Here is a 12,274-nt window from a genome sequence, read left to right on the forward strand (position 1 = left end):
AAAAAAAAGGTTTTGGACCAGTCCCATAGCAAAATCCCTCTTCCCTGTAGATCAAAGCATCAGGGTGAGGGCAGCAGTGATAGATCCACGCTGATGAGCTGACTCTGGAAATAGGTCAGGAGGCTGAACAAGATGTGAAGCAGCAGAGCTCCTCCAGGGGATGAGAAAACTGCCCTGTGATCTGGAAAGGAAGCTTCCCATGCTCTTGCATTTATTGCTGGATGTGTGCATAGACGACGAGCAGGTAATTACTTAAGGGGATGTGGGTAAGGCTTAAGGATCTGTTGTGTGCATAGGAAAGCCAAGGGAAATGCCTCGGGGAGGAATTTCTTGGTGAGAAGGGAATCTGCCCTGTCTGGAGGGAGGGCAGGCACGGCTGGGGCACGCATTGCAAACACAGCCACTGTGCTGCTTCTCTGCAGTGCATAGCAAGTGCAAAGCTGACTGCTGGGGTTAATGAGAGCTGTGGGAAATGGCCCTTTTGCAGGCAGCCTTACCCCGCAAGCACCACCCCTTGTGATTTTCCAGGCAGAAGGGCTCTGGCGCAGCGTTGCAGGGCTACGGGGGATTACTTATTCACCGTGTTCTTGGAACAGCTCCAGCCTCCCTGTTACTGCCTCCAGTGTACAAATTCATCAAGTATCCACGAGGCTCACAATCCCTTGAGGCAGGAGAAGACAGGAAGGTGATTCATATTGCAGATCACGCTGGCTCTGAAGGACCCGCGGGGCTCTAGTAAAGTGGAGCCGGCATCCTTCCTTCTACCGCCTCCCTAACGCCTGTTGGGGTCATTGAGGCAGCAGACTCAGTCCGGATGGATTTCATTGCGGGGGCCATTGGAGGTAAAGAAATAAAGCGGTGCTTTTTGTTGGAATCAGGTAGCTGTGTTTCCTTGTTGCTAAGCTAGCTGGCAGGTTGCGGTGGTAGAGATGGGATTCTGTCCACTGGGGTTTCTCGGTAACGGTGTCTTCTTTAATAAGCAGATAACATCACTGGGGCAGAGATCACCCTGATGAAATTTGGTTATCTGAGGTCTGCAATCTCCTCTGTTTTTATTTCAGTAGGAGAAAACCAGTGATCAAATGCAATATGCCTTTTGGAGATACAAAACAGTGAGTACTGCCTGGGCAGCAAATCCGGGCACAGCTGATGGAGTCCTGGCTCTGGGCACTGAAGACACGGGGGGCTGAGGATGCGGGGAGCTGAGGACACAGCTCATGGCTTTGTGGCAGTGAGGAAGGGCTGTGTGAATGGCATGTGCATGATCGTGGGTGAGAAGTATTGACAGCTGCGGGGTTATTTCTGTGCAGGCTTTGAGGAAATGAAAAAGTAGGTTAGCCATACTCTTAAAAAAAAAAAAGAAAAGAAAAAGGAAGAGAGAAAGAAGAAAATTGTGATTTAATTTTAGACATTTTTAGAGCATGTACTGCTCAAACCCAGCCTTGTTTTAAACAGCAAAGCACGGGAACTGGTCTCATTTCTCTTCTGAAATGTGCCTGTCAGAAATAGCAGTGTTGAATACCAAGAGGCTTGGGGTGGTCACAGGCCGAGTAGTCCTGCTGGTGGCTGGAAGGCGCAACCCAGACCTTTATGTTGGATCTGCTGAATTTGGGCAGCTTGATGCTGGCACCAGTGTGCATTTCCTGGGAGGGGCCATGACAGTTTCACTCTACTGCCTTCATTTGCTCATCACTGAACTGTCACAAGTAGGGCTGGGTTTATATCCCAGCACCACTCCAGCTTCTCCTCTTTCCTTGCTGACCTCAGGGCATGCGGTGGTGTTGTGAGCCTTGTGCTGGTGCTGATAGAGGAATGTCCATCCCAGAAAGATGAACCAAATGTCCTCTAACAGGTGCTGTTAGTGGCTGAGCTCAGAGTCAGTGATGGCTGTGTTCCCTTTGGGGCCTTTGCTTTTGTTGGCACAGTTGTAGAGGAGTCAGCCACTTAAGGATAAACTTCTTTTAAGGAATTCAGAGTTGAAAACTCAGTTTCCAAGTAGCCTTCCTGCGTTGCTCACGTGCCAACTTCAGTCCCCTTTCATGGGACAGCTTCCAGGGCTAGAACAGCTTTCCTGTGAGAACTGGGATGTTGTTAATGCTGAATGTGCCTCATGGCTTATCCTTGTTAGAACTGAAGCAGTTTTTTGTTCTCCCAAGGAGGCTGCAAACCCAGATGAAGGGCATCAAACAACTCAGGTGAGACAGATCATAATAGAGCCACAGAATGAATTGGGTTGGAAGGGACCTCAAAGCCCATCCAGTTCCAGTCTCCTGCCATGGAATGGTTGCCACCCAGCAAATCAGGCTGCCCAGGGTTCCATCCAGCCCGGCCTTGAGCACTTCCAGGGATGGGATATCCACAACTTCTCTGGGCAGCCTGTGCCAGTGACTCACCACTCTGAGTGAAAAATTTCCACCTAATATCTAAATCTCCCCTCTTTTAGTTTAAAGCCATTCTCCTTGTCGTGTCACTATCTACCTGTGTAAAAAGTTGATTTCCCTCCTGTTTATAAGCTTCCTTTAAGTGTACAGGAAGGCTGCGATGTGGTCTTCTTGGAGTCTTCTCTTCTCCAAGCTAGATAAGCCCAACTGCCTCAGCCTTTCTTCACAAGAAAGGTACTCCAGCCCTCTGATCATCTTTATGTCCTCTTCTGGACCTGCTCAACAGCTTCACATCTTTCTTGTACCAGGGGCCCCAGGCCTGGATGCAATACACCCAATGGAGACTTGCAAGTGTAGAGTGGAAGGGGATAGTCATCTCAGCAGCATATGGTGCATATTGATACCTAGGACTACTGTTGATCTGTGGATGACTTAGATCTTGTCCTGGGTGCGGAGATTTGGGAAAGGGCAGCTGAGTCACCTGGCACTGCCCTGCAATGGTGGCAGAGCGGCCAGGCCTGGGTCACATCCAGTCTTCCTGCATACTATTTGCAAGGTTACACACTGGTCACATGCAGCCCAGGGGTAGACAAAATAACCCGTCTAGGGAACATGGAAGGAACGTGCTGTCTCCTTGGAGGTACAGCTAAAGCAACTCTGCTGGCCATAGGCTGGGTCACATTACAGGAAGAAGTTCAACTTGTTTGGAGTATGGGGCAGCTCTTACGTTCCCAGCTCTTTACAGAGTAAAGGCCTTTTGAAGTCATTCTCTGTAGATCTAACATGTAGTCCAGGTTCCCTCTTGTTCCCTAAGTTTCACAGCTGGGCCTCTTGCAGGCAGGAGAGCTCCAGAAGGCTGCCATTTGCTCTGTGCCAATGCCACTGCTGTGATCCTCCTGCCAGCACCTCTCCTTATTTTAATTTCTTGGCCAATGTGGCCTGATTATGATAGGGTGAGGGATCTAGTTTTGGGGTGTTTACATGTCAGGGGTTCTGCAGTCGCTGCACAGTCCCTGAGAACCGCTCAAATAAAGGTGTGACAAATGGCTCCCTGCAACCCAATGAAGAGCATTCCTCTGGTTTTATCATCTCATTTCCCCACAGCCAGTGCAGTGTGACCCAGCAGGAACCCCTTGGGACCCCTGTGCGTGCATGCTGTACATATCTGGCCTTGATTGGTTTTGCCATGCGGACAGTGCGTGTGTGGGTCAGTCTATCTTTGTCCCAAGCTATTAATATCCTGTGGCACTGTGCAGAGCCCTTCTTCCTCAGCCTTTGACAGACTTGGCTGAGCTCCTCAGCACTAAAACCCCAACTGCCCTGAGCGCTTCTGCTCATGAGGTGCTTTGTGGTTGCTTAAGAGTATTGAGAGCTCACATCACCAACGTGGTGAATCATTTACATTTGTGCTCCCTCCCAGGTGGAGACACTTGGTTGGTACTGGAACCAAGGTCAGCAGGATGAGATGCAATGGGAAATTGGCATGGGACAACCTGTGGCTGCTGCCTGCTGCCAAATGGGAAATGGGTGCAGAACAGGTGGCCCCAGGTGACCTGTTGCACTCTTCCTGCTGGGTCATGCTGCCTGCACACTTCCCCTCTCCTTTCCAACCTACTCTTGTTTTGGTTTGGAAATACAGGAAGTTGTTTCTTGGCTCATTTTTTAATCTTTGTTGTTGTTTTTCTGGGTGCAGATAGATTTTTGCAGAACAACCCTCATTTTCCTGCAAGCTGGGAATGGTTGATTATTTTCATCTGAGCTGCGGACTTCAGTATTGCCCCTCCTGGAGACTCCCACCAGCAGCTGCTGCTTTTTCCCAAAATGTAACAAAGCTATTCAGAACTGCTTTTTCCCAAAATGTAGCATAGCTTTTCAGAGCTTCCAAGCAGCTGTACAATTGCAGGTGAATGCATCCTGTAAAATGTGAAATGCCCACAGCAACTAGTATTTTTTTTAAGAAGCAGTCAATGAGTGGCCATTTCCAGCTGTACACCACCTGTGCCTGCCCTGATGGGCTCAAACAGCACTTCCATGGGCTTGGTGCAAATGACTCTTAGAGGTGCACTTCCACTGCACCTGGCTTGATCTCCAGCCACGTGGCATTGCTGTACCAGGAAGAATTAAGCTGCTTACCCTTCTACTCTCTCCTGTGGCAGTGATGCAGGGATGGAGGCTGAGTACCTTATTGCTGTGTCCATGTTGATGCACTTTCACTCTCTGTATCCACCATCAAGGCAGTAACATTGTCTGATAGGATTAATATATTTCCAATCCCAGTGGCTATTTTAAGGTCTTGAGATGAGCTGAGTGTTGATGTAGGGCTGACAAATTCCCGCAGCATGCTGGAAATGCTGCTGTGTGCAGGCATGCTGCTGGGCACGCAACTTAGTGCTATTCCCCCTCTGTGCCTTCATCTTGCCCTGCCCTATGCTGGCCCTTGCAGAAGGCTCTCTCCTCCCCAGCCTCCAGACCTTTGATCCTTGCTCTGTTTTTGTAGTGTACAAATTGTCTGCTGCACAAGGAAGGTGCTCTTGTCTAAGCTGAGAGTGGGAACAGAGACAGCCCAGCTCTGTGCATTCCACTTTGCGCTTTCCAAAAGGGCTGCACTGATCCCAGGGCTGGTGCATGTACCTTCTCTTGTCCCAAGGCTCTATGTTTTTCCAGCCCTGCCTCAAACCCTGGTGTAATTGCTTATGTCAATGCTCACATTCCTCCTCTTAGCGTGCTATGTTTTCAGAGAAATCTATGAGTTTTGCTCTGTCATTGTTGGCTCAGACATTGGAGCTGAGAGTGATATGCTACGGACAGCAGACAGGTTCAGCAGTTGCATTTTTCTGCAGTTCCCCTCATGACCTCCTGCAGAACAGTCTGCTGTGATGTGCATTGGTAACTGTCTCCAAAACCTTTCTGTTTCAGGTGGCCTAAGCACAGCAGTGGGGTATCCGCTGGACACAGTAAAGGTAGCTGTTGGAACTTTATTTCTTGACCACAAATGGGCCATGTGGTGTTTTTCTACCCTGTTAGAAAACAAATCCAGTGACTGAAAGCTTCCAGCTTTGTCACATCAGTGTATTTCATTTTATTCGTGTTCTTCTCTTAAGGATAATGGTAACATTTTGGCTTATGGCTGATTAGCTGCTTTGCTGTTGCAGCATTTGTTGATAGTTTTTAAGTGTGATGTCTGCATTTCTAAGTTGCTCCTGTGTTTTTAGGTGAGGATTCAGACCGAGGGACATTACAATGGCATTTGGCACTGCATTCAAGAAACATACAGGACAGAAAGAGTAGGTACCTCTCATTAGAGACACTGGCAGGGGTTGTGAATGGCTTTGTGTTTCAGAGGAGCAATGCTGCTGCGGTCAGTCTGTGGAGGACAAGTTGCAATTGAATACAAGCATTGCTTCTCACATCACTTCCTCTTAAAGTCTTTTATTCTCTGTTTTCAATCAGGTTTTGGGATTTTACAGAGGTGTGTCAGCATCAGTCTTCTCAGTGTCGCTGATCTCCTCTGTTTCATTCGGCACATACAGAAACTTCCTTTGTAACATCTGCAAGCTGCGGTACGGCACAGCTGATGCCAAGCCATCGGGGCTGGATGTTTCTCTGGCTGGAGGTGCTGCTGGTGCTGTGCGGGTAGGCAGCAAAGTGGGAAAGCACAACAGGAGGTCTTGTTGGGGCATGTGGGGCTGGGAAAACACTGATGTTTTCTGTTGAGCGCTCAGCAGGAGGAAGGTTTATTTTCTTGTGAGGTCTTGCCCTGCGACCTTGGCAAAAGAAAGCAAAACAAAAAGGAAGAAAAACAACCTGGGAAGCAAAATTTCCAAGTAGCTCTAATTGTAGATTTATGTAAAAAGACGTAAGATGGTGTGCAAAGTGCAGGCTGGTGTTTCGGCAGGGGGAGAGGTCTGAAAGACCCAGCTGGTCACTGAGGGCTGCCTGTGTGTATTTCATTTCTGTATAAAAGGTTTTAAAGAGGACAGAAAGGCATCTCCTTTCCTGCAACTCCCAAAGGCTGGAGCAGCTGACACATGGAGGAATCAATGCCCATGACTGATAGTGACGTGGTGTGGGGTACTCAGGAGCTGTTTCCCATATGCAGATAGGTGCTTGCAGTGTCTGTGAGCATCTGCAGATACTCCAGCCCCAGTGCCCCGTGTCAGAAACACGTGCAGTCACAAGCGGATGGAAGCAATCCTCTTACAGATAGCCCAGATGGCCAGGTCAGTGGGTGTTTCCTAGCACGTGGTAATTCTGCTTAGCACAGGCTGTTTTATGGCCCCAATTTCAAATACAGATGTACAAAAGAGCCCTGATGTATGCTACATCAGAGAGCCGAGCACATCCCCTTGCTGTGCCCATCTGGTTTCCTAGCTAGCTAACATCCTCCGTGGGTTTTTGCCCCTCCATGCAACCTGCACGGTGTAGCACCTACTTTCCTGGGGCAATTTAGCATAGACAGAGTGAAGGAAGATCCAGCTTGCTGGCTTCAAGTAACAAATAATATTGCCTGAAAAGTGGTAGATGTAATTTGAAGAGTCAGGCAGGAGAGGGAACCAACAAGCAGTTCAGATGTGAAGATCTAAGCTTCATCCTCTAATTTTTCAGGTTGTGCTTATGACACCCAGTGAGGTAGCTAAAGTTCGGATGCAGACCCAGAGGAACCCCCATTCCTCTGTCACATCTTCCCAACCCCTTTCTAAGCCGAAGTACCGAGGGTCTCTGCACTGTCTGAAGGTGATCGCCAAGGAGGAAGGCTTTGGAGGTCTCTACAAAGGCTGCTCTGCATTGCTGTGCAGGGATTGCTCCTCTTCTGCAATATATTTCCTGACATACTCTTCCCTCTGTGACTGGCTCACACCAGCTGGGAAAAACAAACCAGGTAAGTTCTGGAAAGCATCTGACATCACATACGAAAAGGGCTTATTTTGGGAAATCATGCTCTCAGGTTGCTGCATCAGTAGGAGCTGAACTTTGAGCGTCTGACCTCACCCTCAGCAACTTCTCTCCCTGCAGAAGGATGTTCACAGCACCCTCAGGTTACCTAGCACATGGGTACAACATTCTTAATGCTGAAATGAGATGTGTAGGTGGAGATGAAACATGGACAAACCTCCCATGAGCCATCATAAGGCACTGTTGAGGCCAGTCTGGAGCTTGAAAATAAAGTTCAGATGAAGAATAGAAAGAGACAAGTTCCTCAGTTGTGATTTGGCTCCAAAAAGCAGATATCCACTTTGAGAAAAGCCTGAATAGGTGATGTTTACCAAAAAAGCATAATTCTGGGAGTTATAAAAATACGTAGATCTGGCTGAAGTGGGTGAGTGCTGTTGGGCTACATTGCATCTGGTTTGTGTGATGCTGAGGTGGGTTCTGACCTGCACAACCTGTGTGGAGGATGCAAAAAGGAGCGTGCTATGAGGTCAAGAGCCTTCTGGTCGGTGTGAGACTACTGCAAACATAGAGCTGCAGGAGCCGAGCAAATTAACCACTGGAAAACATGAGGATAAAAACAAGTGGGGGGATCTGCAGCCTGTCCAACCAGGATGGCAGCATGGTAGGACAGAACATGTAGGGGGGGGGCCGAGTGAGGCCTAGTCCTGTGCATAGCATGCATGGCCCCACAGCTCCTTCTTCCCTCTCCTGTCCGTCCAACTGCAGTATGAGATTTGAAAAGAGTTAATTAAGTGTCTGGGGAGAATCAGTTTGAGCTGTTGGTATGTGCAAGACTGATCTTGCTGCTCTCTCTCTGCAGGTTTTCTGGTTGTGCTGCTGTCTGGGGGCTCTGCTGGAGTGCTGGCCTGGGGCCTGGCTACTCCCTTGGACGTCCTCAAGTCGCGGATGCAGGTGGATGAGTCGGGACAGCACAGATACAAAGGCCTCATCCACTGCGCGAGAGAAAGTGTCAGAAAGGAGGGGCTCAAAGTGCTGTTCAAAGGCCTGGGTTTGAACTGTATCCGTGCCTTTCCTGTGAACATGGTGGTGTTCGTCACATATGAAGCTGTGCTGAGGTTTACAGAGCATTTTACAAACAAGAAATAGCTGTTGCAGCTCTAGCAAGAAGCGTATTTTGTTCAGTTTGGTTTTGTAGCCCAACACAGATACACACTGAGCTCTCCACTGATGGGCAGCACATGAAGCAGAGACATTTCAGCACAGCACCTGTTGACCAATGGCCTCGTTTCCCTCTCACAGGATTACATACTCATCAGGGAGGCTTGTAGTTATGTACAACCTCTCTTTTATCTTGTTAATGTATTTCGACTGTAGCCATTGCTTAGGCCACTCAAACATGTGCAATATTTATGTTCCAAAAAACTACTGGTCTAATTTGAGAATTTGGTAAAGATTTAATTTTGTTTTCTACTAACACAGAAAAAAAAATCTTCACTACCGAGGCAGGAATCAAGGGTTTTGTGTAACACCACACAACACATTCTTTTTATATGTAGAGCTGCAAGGTATCCACTGAGCACTCTCCTTATGTGTGCCTCCAGCCTGAGTAGGCAGGCTGCTCACTCCCAGCTGTAATTCTGCCCAAGTACTCTACAGTTACATCCCTTCAGTACAGGCTGAAATATGAATCTCTTTCTTTTCCAGTTGTTTTTTTAAGGAGTAGCAGACATAGTTTGCTTACACAATCATTCAATGGCCTCGCTGAAAGTGAAAACAGGCATTAATTCCCATAAACCACATGATTTCTTCCCAGCCATGGATCTTTCAGCCCCTTCTGGTGGCAGCACCTCATGCCTTAGTCCAGTCAGAGTCTACATCCTATTCCTGTCCCACAGGGAGGGATGCAAGGGATTGCAAAACACGCAAAAAGCCTTTGCTTCTCAAAGGGAAGACTACCATAAAATCTGTGCGTTGGGAGAATAGGTAATTAACAGAAGAATTGTAATATTGGGTAGTGTAATTGAAATTTTCTACTTTAAAAAAGTGCATACTTTTCTCGCTTTTAAATGCATTGCTAGGAACAGCCAAATGCAGTTGGTCCTTTTTTTTTTTTTTTTCCTTTCTTCCCCAGAGATACATTTTGATGGAATCCAGCTTTCCTAAAAATCATTTTTTTTTCACAAAAATGTAAAGTTTCACAAAGATCAGCTTGATTTTTTTTTTTTTTAAATTGCTACTTTTTAAGAAAAAGCACAGAAATACTTTGTTGATCCTGCCTCAGCAGTAACACAGATGTTTTTATTTCTATATTTCTCCCTGACTGGTGACACCTGGAACAGAATGGATCTGCTAAGAGAGTGCTTTTTTTTGGAGGGAAAGAGGAAGATTGCTTTCTAAAGGAGTTCTCTTAGGGCTGATAACCTTCTGGTTCCCTTTTACAAGTTCATAGCATAGACTTGGCTACACATACAGTCATTTTGCAACACACAGGACTTGGCATCCACCCTGGGCAGGGAAGAATTAATCTTGTACTAGAAGGACAAGTTCAGAAATTTCAGATGTTACTAGGAAAGAATGAAGGTGAGAAACTTCATTCTCTCTTCAGAGAGAAACTAGTAAGAAAGTCCAGTACTATCCTCCTGAAACCTAAACCTTCAGCTTGCTTTTTAAACTACATCATGGCCATGCTATCAAACAACTCTCAGAATTTTTTCTCTCATGAGTGTGTTAATCTCTCATTTGATCCAATAGCAGCTTTAAGATACCAGACAGGTGCAGAGCATGGGGAGGATTGAAAGATCTGGCATGGAATCTGATTCTATCCCAAAGTGCGTATGGCCTCAGTAATCTGTGACCCATGCTTAGACCTTTAGGGCATCAGCTCCAAACCTCCTTTGGTTTGAAAGACCTTACAACAGAAGATTTAATTAAGTCCTCAAGATTTGGAATTTCTCTTAAGACAAATGCTAAGAGACTTCTCACCTCTCTATGAGGGATGCTTCTGGCTGAGGCCTGCCCCAGTAGGGTACTAACTCATCCCAGCCCTGTCAGAGTGTTTTCTAAAATCAAATTCCTTTACAGCAAATTATTCTCAGCTGACCTTACTTTTCAAGCATTACATCCTGTGAACAGACAGCAAAATAAGTAACTGTATGTCAAGCAAAACAACCACTTACTATTAGATACTGTTGATACTATCTGTGGTCAGTCCAAGGCTTGAAAATAAAGTCTAATCAAAAGTATCCCAACTTTCCCCAGTAGATTCAAGCATTAGATGATTAAAAATGTCTCTTGTGATGGGCATAACTTACACAGCTTGTTTCAAGAATCATGAATTACAGCTGAATTGGAAAATTAGTAGGTACAGCTGTGGAAACCAGTGAGAGGAGTAGAGAACAGTAAGCCTCTTCTAAGTACTCAGCATTGTAAAAAGCAGGTTCTCCTGGGGCCTGGACAGATACTACATGAGAGGTAAGTTGTATATTACTGATCTTATCAATTTTTTTCAAGAATCTAACTGCTTGCACTATGTAGTGTGCTACAACTCCTTACTGGAAAAAAAGAAGACAAATCCAATGCACCAGGGTTTGACTGATGATCTGACAATCTTTAAGACAAGAACTTACAGTAATTTATATCAAGGTGAATTAGCCACCAGGCAAAGGTATTGAATGTACAAGTACTGTAATCCTAGGCATGTAAATAAGAACCAACTTTCTTTAATGACGTGACATAGTGTTTATATTGTGTACTTAGCTCCATATGTAACAAGTTGTTTGCCTTGTAGATTTCAGAACTTGGCTGCTCTATTTTCTGATTACTTTGTATTGCCTTGACCTTCAGCTTCTGTATTTGCTGTGCTGATAATCACAGAACTATTTCTTCTGATACATTATCTAGCTGAAGGCCAGCAGAATGAAGACACCATATAGCTCTCTGCAGAGACAATTTCTTTCAGAAACAAACTGCTGGCCTTGAATAAAGAAAACTTTCTTTAGAAGACACGTTCTGCTTTCACATCAATAGCTCCTGTTTTGTTTTTTTTTTTCTTTCTTTCTTTTTTTTTTTTTTTTCCTGACAATGCTAAGAATATCCAGGTAGGTTTCAGCGTGCCTCTTTGTGACTGGCAGAGCAATGTAAGCTATTCACAATTTGTATTCCTTGGCAACTGCAATGGTGGAGTCACATTTAAGTATTTTATGTCAGACCTATGGAAATGTTGCTCTAATAGGTCATATTGACCTCTCTCTATTCCTGAGCTGGCTGCTACTCAAGGAAATTCAACGTCCAGCCTTGCTTGCAACCTGTTAATCTTTGGAGAACTGACCCTTATTACCTTGCTCTGGCAGCAATCTGGAGTTTACTTGTTAAGACCAGATTATTGTCTTGTTAAGACCAGGGGCTATAAGGCACTCTATTTCACTGTTTGAAAGACACTGGACATCAAAACAATGATCGATTCCTTGTGATGACTAAACAACAGAGAAAATGTAAATGAAGCCTTTTAAAAGTTAAATAAATTCAAAAAACAAAACAAGTTGGATAGACTTTTCACTGAGTTTTTTTTTTTTTTATTGTAGTGAGATAAACAAAATATGAACAAGTTGAGGAAAGCGTAATGGACATTGACTGATAACATTTCATCTGTACGTTTGAGAACTACCTTGTCTTAACCTTTAAATGTCTCTGGGATGTTAATTATAATTGCACCAGATTTAAGCATTTACCAAGACTGAGAAACTGTGTCATTTCAGAAGCACATTTTGTAAGTACTCATGAGAGTACTCAAGAGAGTACATGAATAAGGTGCTTGCTCAGTAAACAAGTATTAAATTAATTTTGCAATCATTTACCCTTCTAAAACTTTGGAATACGATTTTAACTGGTGTGTTAGAAAATTAATCCATGTGCTTAGTTAGAACAGAACACATTGCTGTTTCTTCTACAGCACATTTCCCCTTCCTGAATAACTACATTTTTGGTTAGCGAAATACATCTTG

At 45.4% G+C, this 12,274-nt stretch overlaps 1 protein-coding gene across 9 annotated transcripts in view; it reads left to right on the forward strand.

Annotated features, from left to right (window-relative positions):
* The window catches only part of SLC25A47 (solute carrier family 25 member 47), an 18,190-nt gene extending 6,379 nt beyond the window's left edge, over window positions 1-11,811 (forward strand). The window contains exons 1-8 of one of the 9 annotated variants that reach the window (XM_031553680.1): window positions 28-842; window positions 1,062-1,112; window positions 2,157-2,195; window positions 5,298-5,341; window positions 5,594-5,665; window positions 5,912-6,014; window positions 6,987-7,260; window positions 8,134-11,811. In XM_031553680.1, the coding sequence (XP_031409540.1) occupies window positions 5,622-5,665; window positions 5,912-6,014; window positions 6,987-7,260; window positions 8,134-8,420 (708 nt within the window). In that variant the 5' untranslated portion in view covers window positions 28-842; window positions 1,062-1,112; window positions 2,157-2,195; window positions 5,298-5,341; window positions 5,594-5,621 and the 3' untranslated portion in view covers window positions 8,421-11,811. Of the gene's footprint in view, window positions 1-22; window positions 843-1,061; window positions 1,113-2,156; window positions 2,196-2,667; window positions 2,762-5,243; window positions 5,342-5,593; window positions 5,666-5,831; window positions 6,015-6,514; window positions 6,602-6,986; window positions 7,261-8,133 lie in introns of those variants that run through there. The other 8 variants (XM_031553683.1, XM_031553679.1, XM_010711910.3 and 5 more) reach the window with 8 other exon arrangements.
* The last annotated feature ends 463 nt before the right edge of the window (window positions 11,812-12,274 follow it).

This window comes from Meleagris gallopavo, chromosome 5, assembly GCF_000146605.3.
Source record: "Meleagris gallopavo isolate NT-WF06-2002-E0010 breed Aviagen turkey brand Nicholas breeding stock chromosome 5, Turkey_5.1, whole genome shotgun sequence".
Classification (NCBI taxonomy): domain Eukaryota; kingdom Metazoa; phylum Chordata; class Aves; order Galliformes; family Phasianidae; genus Meleagris; species Meleagris gallopavo.